The sequence below is a fragment of the Eucalyptus grandis genome, chromosome 2 (genome assembly GCF_016545825.1).
Source record: "Eucalyptus grandis isolate ANBG69807.140 chromosome 2, ASM1654582v1, whole genome shotgun sequence".
In the NCBI taxonomy this organism is placed as follows: domain Eukaryota; kingdom Viridiplantae; phylum Streptophyta; class Magnoliopsida; order Myrtales; family Myrtaceae; genus Eucalyptus; species Eucalyptus grandis.
In genome coordinates this window covers 33,908,773-33,922,411 of record NC_052613.1, presented here as the reverse complement: position 1 = coordinate 33,922,411, position 13,639 = coordinate 33,908,773, and the positions used below count along the sequence as shown (strand labels likewise).

At 43.1% G+C, this 13,639-nt stretch overlaps 5 protein-coding genes across 6 annotated transcripts; 1 reads left to right on the top strand and 4 right to left on the bottom strand.

The window, feature by feature from the left end:
* Window positions 1-159: 159 nt before the first annotated feature.
* LOC104423097 (rop guanine nucleotide exchange factor 12) lies at window positions 160-3,440 on the bottom strand. Its single transcript, XM_018864556.2, has 8 exons — window positions 2,800-3,440; window positions 2,719-2,751; window positions 2,468-2,584; window positions 2,078-2,229; window positions 1,915-1,989; window positions 1,551-1,823; window positions 1,114-1,434; window positions 160-867 (listed from the first exon to the last, which is right to left on the bottom strand). The coding sequence occupies exons 1-8, from the start codon at window positions 3,011-3,013 to the stop codon at window positions 439-441; spliced, it is 1,614 nt and encodes a 537-aa protein (XP_018720101.1). The 5' UTR covers window positions 3,014-3,440; the 3' UTR covers window positions 160-438.
* A 383-nt stretch (window positions 3,441-3,823) lies between these two features.
* On the top strand, window positions 3,824-5,230 carry LOC104423098 (glyoxylate/hydroxypyruvate/pyruvate reductase 2KGR). 2 transcript variants are annotated; one of them, XM_010035564.3, is made up of 2 exons: window positions 3,824-4,406; window positions 4,529-5,230. In XM_010035564.3, exons 1-2 carry the CDS (start codon window positions 3,936-3,938, stop codon window positions 5,087-5,089), a joined length of 1,032 nt encoding a protein of 343 aa, XP_010033866.2. In that variant the 5' UTR covers window positions 3,824-3,935; the 3' UTR covers window positions 5,090-5,230. The 2 variants fall into 2 exon arrangements, with proteins under 2 accessions (XP_010033866.2, XP_010033867.2); XM_010035565.3 differs by having other exon boundaries at window positions 3,828-4,406; window positions 4,524-5,230.
* Window positions 5,231-5,384: 154 nt separating this feature from the next.
* On the bottom strand, window positions 5,385-5,909 carry LOC104424168. The gene has a single exon (XM_010036536.2). The coding sequence runs from the start codon at window positions 5,907-5,909 to the stop codon at window positions 5,385-5,387; it is 525 nt and encodes a 174-aa protein (XP_010034838.2).
* Window positions 5,910-6,352: 443 nt separating this feature from the next.
* On the bottom strand, window positions 6,353-9,350 carry LOC104423099 (ras-related protein Rab7). Its single transcript, XM_010035566.2, has 7 exons — window positions 9,178-9,350; window positions 9,042-9,068; window positions 8,851-8,950; window positions 7,481-7,627; window positions 7,302-7,382; window positions 6,979-7,124; window positions 6,353-6,711 (listed from the first exon to the last, which is right to left on the bottom strand). Exons 1-7 carry the CDS (start codon window positions 9,228-9,230, stop codon window positions 6,642-6,644), a joined length of 624 nt encoding a protein of 207 aa, XP_010033868.1. The 5' UTR covers window positions 9,231-9,350; the 3' UTR covers window positions 6,353-6,641.
* Window positions 9,351-10,402: 1,052 nt separating this feature from the next.
* On the bottom strand, window positions 10,403-12,132 carry LOC104424169 (proline-rich receptor-like protein kinase PERK15). The gene is made up of 3 exons (XM_018863902.2): window positions 11,755-12,132; window positions 11,395-11,556; window positions 10,403-11,125 (listed from the first exon to the last, which is right to left on the bottom strand). Exons 1-3 carry the CDS (start codon window positions 11,908-11,910, stop codon window positions 10,847-10,849), a joined length of 597 nt encoding a protein of 198 aa, XP_018719447.2. The 5' UTR covers window positions 11,911-12,132; the 3' UTR covers window positions 10,403-10,846.
* Window positions 12,133-13,639: the final 1,507 nt, after the last annotated feature.

Below are 13,639 nucleotides of genomic sequence, written 5' to 3'. Positions count from 1 at the left end.
AGGGTATAAGTGTGACCTTCAGAATAATTGCACCGTAGCTCTCATGAAAAACATGTTCAGCATGTTCTTTCAGGCAGTTCAGCAATCTATTTATAGATCCTTGCTCATTGTGATCACAGAGACGATTTTGACCTATGCAAATCCTTATGAAGGCAATAAACAAATGATAAGGAAAGATTGGCAGCACCAAAGCTCTGCTTGCACTGAAGTTAGCATTTACAAGACGCTCGGTTTATTAGCTTTCTTCATCCTCTTACTCCTCCTAGATTACAGAAGGAAAAGAGTAGCATTAGCCAAATACAATGCATGAGGGCCTTCATGCATGTCCTTGTATCTTCGATTGAGATCTCTGTTCCTTGAAGCTTTGAATTTTCCTCCCATAAATCTTCTCTTTTGCTTACCATCCTTCCTAACCTTTCCTCCTCTACGAAACTAGCACTAATGGCGTGATGTGGGGCTTCTTACACCGCCCAAGTTCTCGAGATATGAAACCCTCTTGGTGGTGGTGGTTAAATTGGTGAGCTTATCCATGTGCTTCCCGTCACTGTCTTTAAGCAAATCCTCAGCAGCTCTGTCTTTCTTTTCCTCGGGTTCTTGTTGATCCATGTTCCACCCCATGAAGTCCGATAATGTCATCGAACCAGGTGCTTCTGATAAATTTAGCTTCTCTATCTCCTCTCGAGCGTTGAACTTCTGTGTCCCTGTCAGTGATGGACAATCTATTAGAGGGTTTCTTTTTTGTGATGCTTGCGATGGATTCTGCACGACATAATCGGCATGGAGGACATCTTCGATTCTGGACAACACTGTGAAGGCCAGGCTTTCTAGTATCCTTGAGTAGCTCTCTAGGATAGCCTGTCCAACATCCTACAGAGCAATGTGGTTACAGATTAGTTTCAAAACAGTCGATATTTCTAATGCCTTATTTCGCTCTCACAACTATACGCAACATACAGAAAACAGCAAGCGAAAGGATAAGTAACCATGCAAATGGCAAGCAGAGGCCTTGCTAAGTCTGATTTGCGTTGATACTTAAAGACTTCCTAATGTGTAAGCTCGTGGAGTGTTTCAAGAGGACAGGAGAATTAATGGTTAAGGTGGACGATCACTTACCCGGTTGTATTGAATTTTGCTAATGTCCAATGATGATTGAGAAATTCCTGGAAACCGTTGCTTAAGGAGGAGCAAAATTGTCTCCGCTCTCTCTTCAAAAAGCTCCCTCTTCTCCATGCTCACAGCCGATCCCCAAGATGATTTACTGTCCTTATTGTTCATCTTCCTCTTCCATATTACAATCGAGGCCTCAATCTTGTTCTTGAGGTCTAGGATTTTGTGTTCAGATGACATGTCCACCGCACAGAGGAATTGATCGGGATCGAAGTATTCGTCTGTTATGTTCTTGTAGAGGGAGTCTCCAAGGCTTGCTCTTCCATTCTAACGACCAGAGGAAAATTGCAGGTCAAGAATCGGAAGCTGTTTAAAAAGAGAAGGAGAGAGAGAGAGAGAGACGACTTTCAAGCTATGCTTTCGCTGGACTCGTCCTTCATTACCTTAGGTAGAGATTCAATGTAATTTTCGGGTATCTCCATTTCTGATAAGACTTGCGCATTTATCGCCATAGCTGCTTTCAGGACTTGGTTGACAGAATCTTTTTGGAACTGGAGCCATTTCCTTGACATTTCCGAGAGACCGTTAGGCGGCACTTTTACTGTGGGCAACCACCACTTGTCATCTTTTCTCTTCGAACCTCCTTTCCCTGAGTCCTTGTCATCCTTGTTTACATAGTAAAATTCACTTTGGTCTTTGAAGTTGTCCAAACAATCCTGATGGAGTAGAAATTCACGTTGCAAGTCTGACTGATAATCACTTGATAGGCATAATTAATAGGAAAGGTAAAATGTTACAGATACTCACGATGAGCATGGCATCTAGCTTTCGCAAAGCAGGGATGTTCATGTGGAGATCGGTGCGTTGCTTCGTTGTCATAATCTATTAAATTGACCAAGAGATAAATATACCAAGAAATGCGACAGAGAGACCAGGAATTTTCCAAGGGGAAAGGAATTTTCATTTTTACCTCCATGTTCACCCCGTTGGTTTTCTGTTGAGAAGGAACGAATTCAACAATGTGATCTGTCACAGATAAGAGCCAGTCGATTTCCTTTTTCCACCTCGCTCTTGTTTCCGGGGCCATGGGCTCTAGCCGTTTCTGCTCGCCAAATGCAGAAGCTGCATTGTGCTTATAACGATCAGATTAGGCAAATACACAATCTTCACATAACTTGTTGCAAAAGAAGTCACGGCATGCGTGATTTAGGACGAAAACTAGAGAAGATTCGTGGTAGTCTAGACCGACTACATTAGATCCATCTCTCGGCTGTTCGAGATCATCTTGTCTCGCTGGTTCTTTAAATTTTACTCTTGACCATCTGATGGAAAAGCGAATCAATTAGAAAGATGAACGTACCGGCCAGATTTGTGATGGCATTCGATAAGGCCAAGGCCGAGGAAACGCCTTTTCCTCCACCAGACATATCCTCACCCAAAAGCAGCTTCGCGAACCTTTCTTTCATCAATTCCGTGTCTGAAATAAAACCGAGGAAAGGAATCACAATAATCAATTGCGATTTAAAGATTGGTCACCTAACCATTACAACCGCTTGCATCTTATCACAGAGCTTTCACCAGTCCTATCGACGAACATTCAACATGACTTGCCTGAAGGTTGCTTATCTTTAGCTTCTTCACGGGCTAGGCGCGATTTTGGTGCCTTGGCGGTCGATTTATGGAGCGACCAACCAATCTGTTGTTGCTCCATCAGGTTCTCATTTTGAGGCTTCGCTCCATAGCTTCTCGACATTATCCCGTCATTGCCCGAGAGCTCTCCATTTGACATGCTCTGGTCGACACTCAAGCTTTTGACATGACGCCCCGAGTTGTCATGCATACCCTGGAAATGGAAGAGCCTAGACTTGTAGTCCTCCTGCTCTTGTTCCAGGGCCCGCACCATCATTGGTCACCAACAGAGGATACCGATCCAATGAGCCGGCAACACAGGCGAAAGAGCATATGTAATCGGGTACCGAATAGAACCGACCCCGACCCAATATCGTCAAAACTTCAGCAAGGAGGAGGGAGAGACATGATTGATATGTCTGGTTTGAGTTAGCTGCTGGGCAACGAGAGCGAGAGAGGAAAAAAAGGGAAGAAGCCAACTCCAAAGTGTGACAGAGAGAGAGAGAGAGAATGTCAATAGAATCCAGTGAGTTGATGTTGTTTGTTTTCTCTCTCTCTCTCTCTTTTCGGTGGGAATTTTGGGTGATTTCTAATTCTGGAGGATCTTGCTGTTGTGAACGTGGGGTGCATGTTTAGTTGTTCACTGTTGTGTTCTTGTTCTATGTTGTCCAGCCTTATTTTGAGAAAACAAAAGCCGAGAGAGATATGCATGCTCAACCACCCAAAAACAATCTATCTCTCTCTGTCTCTCCCTCTCTATTATCGCATTGATATAGAAGCACGTTAACCAAACATCATCTCCACCATTAATTATGTGAATCACCGCCACGAAGATCACATGATCAACGATAAAAACGCGCTTGAAGAAATGCAAACTCGGAATTCATATAGCATCCCGTCATTCTCTGAAGATAGGATATAATTGATAAGAAAAATTAGGCCCGAGCGATCCGGTCCTGCACGGTCCGGGCACGCCAGACTTATCTAACCATACGGTAATCAATGGAAGTTTATCATCGTGAATATAATGGGCAGGTTGTACGAATACTATCAAGCTTGAAATGTAAAAGAATGTGAGCCAAAGGGGTAGGCGAAGGGACAAATGAATCGACTCGAGAAAGAATAAAAAAAATGGAGAAAAATTACAGGAAGGGAGAAGTGAAAGGACTACAAGAAAGAGCGGAGGAGAGGAGTTCGATATGCATGTCCGTCCTCCCAAGAATTCCCAAAGCAAAGATTTCTTGCAAATGGAGGGGATCGGCGTCTTGATGACATGCCCCATGTTCCCATACCTCGAGCAAGAACTCGAGCAAAGGTTCCACCTTCACCGGCTCTGGGATTTCCCTTCGCGGCGCCGGTTCTTGGAGGCCCACGCGGGCTCGATCCGGGCGGTCGTCGGGGACACCAAGGTGGGCGCCGACGCGGAGCTCATCGACGCGCTGCCGGGGCTGGAGATCGTGGCGACCTTCAGCGTGGGGCTGGACAAGATCGATCTGGGCAGGTGCGGGGAGAAGGGGATCCGGGTCACGAACACTCCCGACGTGTTGACCGACGACGTGGCCGACATTGCCATCGCCCTGATGCTGGGCGTGCTGCGGAAGGTCTGCGGGTGCGACGCGTTCGTCAGGAGCGGGAAGTGGAAGAGCGGAGATTTCGGATTGACTGCCAAGGTTTGATTTTTCGATCTGGGTTGTCTCCGTAGATTCATCATCAGTCGCTTCCGTCGAATGCCCTGTCCGAAATTTGAAGCTTTTCGCCTCGGCTTTGACTCTGACCTTCGGTTTCAGTTCAGCGGCAAGTCGGTCGGCATCGTCGGGCTGGGCAGGATCGGTTCCGCCATCGCGAAACGAGCCGAAGCGTTCGGCTGTCCGATCAGCTACTGCTCCCGGTCGGAGAAGCCGCACGTGAGCTACAAGTACTACCCGACCGCCGCGGAGCTGGCCCGCCACTGCCGGATCCTCGTCGTGGCGTGCGCGCTGACGGAGGAGACCCGCCGCATCGTCGGCCGGGAAGTCCTGGACGCGCTGGGCCCCGAGGGGGTCCTGATCAACGTCGGGCGGGGCGCGCACGTGGACGAGCCCGAGCTCGTCGCGGCCCTGCTGGAGGGCCGGCTCGGCGGGGCCGGGCTCGACGTGTACGAGAACGAGCCCGAGGCGGCGGAGGAATTGTTCCCGATGGACAACGTGGTCCTCCTGCCCCACGTGGGGAGCGACACCGTGGAGACGTCCACGGCGATGGCGGACCTCGTCGTGGCGAACCTGGAGGCGCACTTCGCCGGAAAGCCGCTGCTGACTCCGGTGATATGATTCATCGGAGGATCGGAATCGTTGACTGGTTAAAGATCTCTTTTTGACTGGTTAAAGATCTCTTTTTTTTTTCCCTAGTTACTTGAGGTTCGAATAAAAAAGATGAGAGCTTTCGAGATTGTTTTTAGCATGAAATTGTATGATTCTTATGAGATTCGGAAGGCCATCGATGTTGATTCTTGCCGAAATTTGAGATCTTTTCTATTCGTATGCAAGAAAGATGAAAAATTTACAATTTATTAAGAGTCTAAATCGTGCATGTACACGCGTGCTGAAGATACAAAAGGCTTGTTCATCTAGATTTAATCTTGTATCAATACAAACTTCAAGGATAGAGTTTCATCACGCAACGCCTTCGACTAGCGTCGGCACCTCATCACCACCGCCTTCCCCATCGCCATCTCCACTGCCGCCACCGCCATTCTCGCCTCTCTCTCCGGTATCCAGCCCCTGGAGGCCATCCACACAAGCTCCTCTGTCGTCCTCCTCCGCTCCTTTGCCCACCACCACCTTGTCTCCCTCGCCGCTCACGCCAGGGACCACCACGTCCTCGCCGACCTCTCCTATTCCTCCGCCGCTCCCTTTCTCCGTTGTGCATGGCTGTTCGGGCTCGTGGCCTCCTGGCTCCCCGGTTATGACGTCGGTCAGGCCATCGCCGATGGGCCACGGGTCGTTCACGCAGTCCTCGCCGTGGCTGGGGGTGAAGATTGAGGCAGCCCGGGACTTCACAGTGGCGGCGGCCCTGGCGAAGGCATCCTTGAAGGATTCAGGTGGAAGCGCAGGGTCTTCCAGGCAATCGTCTTCAAGGTGCCGAGGGAGGATGGCATCCAGAATCCTCGACGGCTCCGATTCCTTCGTGGCTTCCATCGATTCTTCTCGATTTCTTGAGGTCCTCTGCCTCTCTCGTGGCTCTAAGGTTCAAAATATGGATATGGTGTGTGTAAATTGCCGATGTAGAAAGGGGTCCTCTCCAACTCTCTCTCTCTCTCTCTCTCTATAAATATATATAGTTTTGAGGATTGAGAGAAGCCCATTTGGGAGGACGCCCGGACACATCGCGTCTTCAAGTTCGACACGTTGCTTCCTAAAGCAACGTGTCTTGATTCCATGGATTATCATACGGGACACGAATTTTTACAGTGACCGCTGTTTTCTAGTAAGACGGGAGAGATAATCTATAATCCATTTCCCAGACAAGCCCAAAGAGAGAGAAGGCGGCCCGTTTGGTTCCTCCGTAGAGATTGAAAAAGAGTCAGTATCAAGGAAAGACAGAACCATATAACCACTATTAATGAGTCCCAGGACTCAGATTGACAGTACATCATAGGAAAAGATATTAAGAATTTCAGGGTGACCAAAGATATCATGGAACCAAATAGGTGTGAAAAGATGAAAAAACAAACAAGGTCTCCCTGATTGGCTTATGATACAAATGCACACTGGGAAGTTCAACGGTTCTCTACATCAATCCTTTAGGAAGAATTTTTTTTTACTCTGCTTTTGACAATACATAAGAGAATGGTATCTGTAACACGAATTGATACACCTTGAGCCGCATCGTATACGCATCCCAAGGGAATTGATGTACTGTTGGACTCTTCAACACTCGCAGCCGGTGGACCTCTGCTGCCGTGCTCCACCCGCAACATCAATGGTGTCCGGAAGATATCTGCAACAAACACAAGTTCAGAGCACTAGGTTAGCAACATTTACTGCACCCCAAACTAGTAAAGTACAACTGCTCAAGGTCAGCCGGTGTCTTGCATTGGTTTCATAACTGAAGTTTATTTTTCTGTTGTTATCTAAGTTTAAGCACATCATAACTCTATTTCCCAATCTGATGAATCACAACGATGAGGGTCTCGTCTGATTAGGGAAGCACACACTCTCTCAATAGTCAACACCATCAGCAGTTACGATTTAAAAAAGGACTCACATTTCTTCTTCTGGTTCATTCTTCAAAGCATTTTTGGCTATACACTCAAAAGCAGCTTCCACGTTAAATCCTTCTTTGGCAGAGGTCTCAAAGTAAGGAATGTTTCCTTTGGAAGCACACCAAGCCCTCGCTTTCTTCTCAGAAACCTGAATCAGGAAGTGGAGAAAGAAGAAGATGCCATGTCATGCAGTTTAACAGCGGAAAGATGTTTAGAAATATACATCACATGAGAAAAGAAGTTTCCTTGAGCAGGTCTCTTACTAGCATAAGCAATGTATTCAACATAAAGGTGAGGGATGAAAGGCTAAGGAAAGAGAACTCACCACACGACTATTGCCATTATCGACATCCACCTTGTTACCCAAAACGACAAATGGGAAGTTTTCAGGGTCAGAAGGACCGGCCTGGACACCAAGTCATCAAAACAATTTTAGGCCCCTCTTTCCGAAACCTTGTAAGCTCTAAGTCACAATTCATTCATCATCTTTTTAGTGAGGGTTACCTGAATCAAAAACTCCTCCCGCCAGTTATTTAGATTGTCGAATGATTTCATTACATTCACATCATACACAAGAACACAGCAGTCGGCACCTCTGTAAAAAGCCACACCAAGACTTTGAAACCTTTCTTGGCCAGCTGTATCCCATATCTGCAAGTATATAAATAAGTTTCTCATCCTCTAAGGAATTAAACATTTTTACCTTCTCTTCGTTGAAGTGAACACTAATTCAAATGTTGAACACAAACGATGCATAGTAAGCATTATAAGGTGACTCCAGAAAAAAAAATGTTGTTTCTTCAAAGAGTACGAGACTCTGTGCGAGTCTTATACCCTATGAAAATGATGCCAATGTCTGCCTAATTTAATATCAATGATGCCAATGTCTGCCTAATTTAATATCTACAGAGAGATGATATAATAAAACAGATGTGGCCAAGAGTGACTATCAAGGACAATACCAGATCTCATAAAAGTTGGCTGAATAGACCAACTAAATCTATTTTGCATGTAACCAGATCACCTTTATGTATCACACATTGAAAATAACCAAGCAACAACTCCTGTTCTCTTCATTTTGAAAGAGAACTTGGAGGAGTATCAACAAATGGTCGAATCAACAACCTAAGCAACCAATTACCCATGACTTGACTACTTAGAGAATTGGGTCTGTACTATGCATAGCTGAATTCTCATCGTGTCAGATCCAGAAGAAAAACAAAATTTATCCAGTAATAAATTGTATATTTATGCAGATTCAAATATGCCTTCTACTTCTACCAAAAAATAAAATAAAATATGCCTTCTACCGTTGCAGCAAAGTAACAAATCCCAAAGGGAATGCAGCATTTATGCTTGCTGTGCTGCTACTAAATCGAAGGGAGATCAAGAATAGCATTCCATGTCAAAAACAGCAGACCTTCTGTTTGACCAAACAGCTCGTAACAAATGGCTAAAGTTTGATTGGGTTGGAATTGGCTCAACCAATCTCGATAGAACATATTCGCGCAAAAAAAAAAAAAAAAAAGTCTCTAAGCAGCATAATGGTGAGTTCTTGCATTGCAAATAAGAGATGGGAAACAGAGATTTATGCAGTCTTTCGTTCTTGAGCTTGAGTCATATGACAAAAACCCAGTAACAGGGTATTCATGGGAAACTTTTTTCAGAACAGGAAAGCCCAAACGGTGTCAAGAGCTAATCAACTTCCCTCAAATAAAAGAAGGGGAATCCAAATTCGCAGAATCCGATCAGCACAACAGCAGTCAATTCATCCATCCATCCTTAAAATTACACAAGCTACACAGAAAAGAAACTAGGGACCATGCCAATAATCCTCAACAACACCATTCGGCCTCGTTTCTTGGGGGGCTCACCTGCAATGTGAACAGCCTGTCCTCAAACTGAACTTCCTTCGTCAAGAAATCAGCTCCGATCGTCGCCTTATACTGATTGCTGAACTTGCGATTCACGTACCTGGAGCACAATCAGCAGTCCCCAATGTCAAAAAATACCCGATCAATCAATCAACCCAAAGAAAAAGGAGATCTGGGTTTCAGAAGGATACTGATTCATCAGAGAAGTCTTCCCAACCCTGACAAAGGAAATCAAGAAAAAGAGAGAGAAGACCAGCAGAAGTCAATCACAGCAAAAAGATCACGCGGAAATCTGCAAAATCAACGGAGCAGAAGCGCGCGCATTACCCGCTGTCGCCGAGGATGATGACCTTGAGGAGCATGCGCCGGCGAGAAGCCATTGATGCCGATCGGAGCTCTCAAAGAAGACAACTTCCTAGCGAGTCTTGAGGCAGAGAAAGTTCGTATTTTTTTTTTTTTTTTTGACGTCGTTCCTTCCTTGGGTCGGGGAGTCGGACCGGACAATCGAAGCGGAATTTGACTTGTAGGTGGACACGAGCAGACCAATTTTTTTTTTTTTTTTAAATCTGATTTTTATATCGTAAACCTTTAATTTATTGATTCATTTATTGATTTATTTCCCTTTGTTTTTGTGTGGGTTAGTGGCCGAAGTAATATCCAAAAGGACAATCCGTTCGGACAGCAGTTTTAACGCACGGGCGTGTCCAGCAATCAGAGCGATTTTTCAGCCGTCCGATGAGTCCGTGTTTTCCGACGGGGGCGATCAGTGCGTCCGCATTTACACCCTCTTATTGTCGGTATTTCATCGATGAGGCCTTCACTTGAGCTCATCGCTGTCCGGTCCTGTTGAAGATGCTGCATCCGATTTGGACGATGAATCTTTTGGCCAAAAAACAAAAAGGGAGTCCTGAGGAAATTTTACATAAAAAACTCCACGTGATGAAATGACGAGCGGCGGATGTGTGGGCTTGCGAAATAGTAACTACACATTTGACCTTGTAGCATCAAATGGCTTATAATGCCGGCTTGGTAAAAGAGTTACCGAGCAATGTAACCTGTGGTGGGCATTGAAAGAAAGCCACTTCCGTGAAAAAGGCTCAACTAGGCGATATAGTTGGTGTTGTTAGCATCAAAACATGACAATTTGTCATGAAATATAATTGATCAAGTGCTTCCTTATATGAGACTTGTGCACATAAAGTAAACACTATTGAGAATCGAGATGGATTTATTTTGCTAGTCGGTGCACCGGGTGTGTAATAGGTGCGCAGATGCACTTGGTGCACATTGCGTCTGGTGCACTTATGATATCCTCAACAACGGTGGCTCTAATATCGAGTTAAGAATAATAAAGTGAAGAGAGAATTATGGAATTTATGTTTATTTCGATGTATATATAAATGAGGAATACACGAGTCTAGTTATAGACTATATTAAACTATTCTAAAATAATATCTCAATCAAGATATGAACAATTAAAGGGAAATATACATGCAATCTTGAGAAATATAAATAATTGACTGAATTATTAATATATCTCTAACAAATGAAATTATCTTAGAGAAATCATTTATTAATAATTAGGGGTTTTTCTAACATGAATTAAACAAATGTGCAGATTCATATATGCTGACCGCACCTGGAAGATTTCGAAAGTCTTTACAACATTATGAAGAATGATCATGGCTCCATAACTTTCCAACCAAAAATTGCAGCAACCCACTATTCCTATAAGATCACAAGAAAGATCCCGCCTGCTTTGAGTTCCTTGTGGTTTCAATCTTGCACATTACCGAACCAGCAACGACTGTTATTAGAATACCTCAAACTATACTACTCAAATCCGCAACATAGACATGACGAAATCTGATGTGCTTTCTGCCTTTCCCAAATCTAATCTATTTCTATATACAAATAATAATTGCTAACATGTGGCCACATGTCAAAGCGCATGGAACTGTGAAAGTAGGGTCTGTCCTCTCGATTTGTATTAATATTAAGAGCCTCCACTAGCGTGACGACCTTCCTCGGCCATATTCCCCAAGTCCATCTCTTGGTAGTCTGTTGACCCTCGCTGCTTGAGTGGATGGTTGAAGCCATCCTCGCTATTGTGCCCGCTGAACTCACTTGTAGCTTGCTCTTGACTTTCCATGGCCATCATCCTAAATTTCTTTGAATCCTCCTCGTCTTGGCTGGTGTCATAATCTGAGCTTTGACAACTATTATATGCCCTTAAATCGGACATAGAAAACTTTCCTTCCAGTGCTCGAACTACCTAATTACACAAAGCTCATATATAATTCCACACTTGTAGAACAATTTGCATTGACCGGTCATGTTGAAAAGTGAGTTGTAGCAAACTAAGACACTAAAAATAGTGTTTCCCCCCTTTTCTGGCTCAAATGAAGTGATAACCGATGACACTTCATTTGTAGGAGGAGCAAAACCTCTAGATAGAGCATTGTATTGTGCCTATAAAAAGGGGGAAAAAAAGAGGCACCCATTCTCATATTAAAACAAACTATTTTCTACTAGGCAATGTACCTGTGTCATTGATGGACGGTGTCGTGCAGAATGACGAACGCAAGCAGCAGCACAAGCAATCATCCGAGTTATTTCCTCAGTAATGTAGTCCTTGTTCAGCTTTGGATCAATAATGGCATCAAAATTGCCATCTTCTGAGGCTTGTGTGAGCAAAGGCCTTGCCTAAAATTTTATTAGAAGAGTCAATTGTATGATGACGTTCACGGTGGAGAGAGGAAAGCATGGAGGGAAAGGATAAGTAACATGAAGAGGGGGGATGTATAGATGCTCAAAGTCCTAAAAATTGGTTCTTTTTCCAATTGGATAAGATCACTAACGATGATAGGCCACAAGTAAATATCTTGTTGACAGACCACTGACCCAATCAACCATGCTTTCCTCATCAAAGGGTCGAGTTCTGTCAAGCGGACGACGCCCGGTTATCAATTCTAGAAGCACAACACCGAAAGAAAAGACATCTGATTTCTTAGTGAGATTCCCACTCGAGGCATACTCTGGATCCAAATAACTGTGCATTAGGTAGACTTACGTCAACAAAAGTTTACAAAACTAATATATGCTCAGAAAGGAAATGAATAAACTCAACCATCATTGGTGTAGAAAATATTTCTTGAGTTTGTACCCACAAAGGAAATACGATCAAAGTAGATTTTTTAGTTTGAGTAAATTTCCTAGTCTCAATGAGTTTTATAATTTTAATCGGCCGCATTGGATATATATATGTGTATAAAAGAGGTGGGTATTGGTTTTAGAACAATAGAGAAGGTAGATGAGCTTTTGGCCACAACAATCAATTGTGCAACATGCTCAGAAATTACATTCTAAGTAAATTGTGAGTATAGTGAAACCAATAAATCTTGTTTGTTTGATTTCTAAATATTATTGTGAGATTGAGAGATTGTTTTGTAAGAATTGTGACAAAACATTGTATGAACTATGTGTTATAATTGGGAATTCAGAAATACTAGGACTGTTTGAGTGACTAAAGTGTGGTTATAATATTTGTTGTTGTACTTGATCTATAGTGGAGTGTTATGTTACCCTTCTATTGGAGTAGGTCTCATTGATCAAATCCATGTAAATTTGATGTTTGATTTATTTCACTATTGTCTTTATTATTGTGTTTGATCATATGTTTTTGCAATAGTTAATGTTAGAGCTAAGTCTAAATGAGTCAAAGAGATTAGATGGTGACAAAAGAAGGAAAAGTAAAAATCAATAGATTTGATGGGAATAGTTTCGGTTTCTAGAAAATGCAGTTGAGTATTACCTATATCAAAGAAATCTTTTCTTATTCCTTTATGCAAAGATGAAGCAAGCTGAGTTGGATTTGTTGGATAGACAAGCATTAGTAGTTACTTGGCTGACATGGACTCAAAATGTCGCATTTAATATTGCGAAAGAGAAGACCATTGCAAACTTGATTAATGCCATGTCAAACATTTATGGAAGTCCTTTGTGATCATTAAAAACAACTTGGTGCGATGTTGGTTCTAGTTAAAAATAGGCAAGTATGGGCCGGTTGCGAAGCATGTGGTTGCTAGTCAACTGAATTAAGTTGAAATTAACTTTGGTCACGAGGAATGTGCTTTAATTCTATTATCCTCATAACCCAATAGTCAGAATACTATTGTCATTGTAATTAATAATTCATTCGGGTAAAGAAACTTAATGTTTGATGAGGTTTGCAATTTGATTCTAAACCAAGACATCCATAAAAGAGAATTGGGTGAACCCTTACCCACTCATATAGTAAGTCAAGGTAGAGGAAGAACTAATATTCGTGCAAGTAGGAATAATGTGAACTTGAATAGATGAAATCAATCTAGAATTGTGGTATTGTTTGTTGGAATCATGGTAAGAGAGCACACCTTGAAATGGATTGACTCAAGCTGAACAACGAAAAAGGTAAAGGAATTAGAGTCTAGTCTATTAATGATATTGTTGCAATAGCTTATAGTAACTTAGATGTCATGCTTGTCATTGAGGATTTGTCATTTGATGGATAGGTTATGGATTCTGGTTGCTTATTTCATGCTACATCAAACATAAATTGATGTACTACTTATTAGTGCATGGATAGTGGTGAAATGATGTTAAGGAATAATGTTGACTACGGTATTGTGAGTGTTGATGTCGCTGGAATCAGAATTCACTAGAGTGAGACACATCCAAGAATTGAAGCTGAAGTTGATTTCTTGCGTGCTCTACATTTAGCTAGTTATATGTTTGTTGGAGGTGTCAT

Excerpts from the sequence above, each read along its gene's own strand:
- LOC104423098 (XM_010035564.3), top strand. The coding sequence starts at position 3,936 with ATGCATGTCCGTCCTCCCAAGAATTCCCAAAGCAAAGATTTCTTGCAA. Across the intron at positions 4,407-4,528 it reads ATTTCGGATTGACTGCCAAG|CGGCAAGTCGGTCGGCATCG; the intron begins GTTTGATTTTTC and ends GTTTCAGTTCAG.
- LOC104423097 (XM_018864556.2), bottom strand. The coding sequence starts at position 3,013 with ATGATGGTGCGGGCCCTGGAACAAGAGCAGGAGGACTACAAGTCTAGG. Across the intron at positions 1,990-2,077 it reads CCAACGGGGTGAACATGGAG|ATTATGACAACGAAGCAACG; the intron begins GTAAAAATGAAA and ends TCAATTTAATAG. Across the intron at positions 1,435-1,550 it reads ACATTGAATCTCTACCTAAG|AATGGAAGAGCAAGCCTTGG; the intron begins GTAATGAAGGAC and ends TCTGGTCGTTAG.
- LOC104424169 (XM_018863902.2), bottom strand. The coding sequence starts at position 11,910 with ATGCACAGTTATTTGGATCCAGAGTATGCCTCGAGTGGGAATCTCACT. Across the intron at positions 11,557-11,754 it reads AGGAAAGCATGGTTGATTGG|GCAAGGCCTTTGCTCACACA; the intron begins GTCAGTGGTCTG and ends ATAAAATTTTAG. Across the intron at positions 11,126-11,394 it reads ACCGTCCATCAATGACACAG|GTAGTTCGAGCACTGGAAGG; the intron begins GTACATTGCCTA and ends TTGTGTAATTAG.
- LOC104424168 (XM_010036536.2), bottom strand. The coding sequence starts at position 5,909 with ATGGAAGCCACGAAGGAATCGGAGCCGTCGAGGATTCTGGATGCCATC.
- LOC104423099 (XM_010035566.2), bottom strand. The coding sequence starts at position 9,230 with ATGGCTTCTCGCCGGCGCATGCTCCTCAAGGTCATCATCCTCGGCGAC. Across the intron at positions 7,125-7,301 it reads ATAATGGCAATAGTCGTGTG|GTTTCTGAGAAGAAAGCGAG; the intron begins GTGAGTTCTCTT and ends TTCCTGATTCAG. Across the intron at positions 6,712-6,978 it reads AATGAACCAGAAGAAGAAAT|ATATCTTCCGGACACCATTG; the intron begins GTGAGTCCTTTT and ends TGTTTGTTGCAG.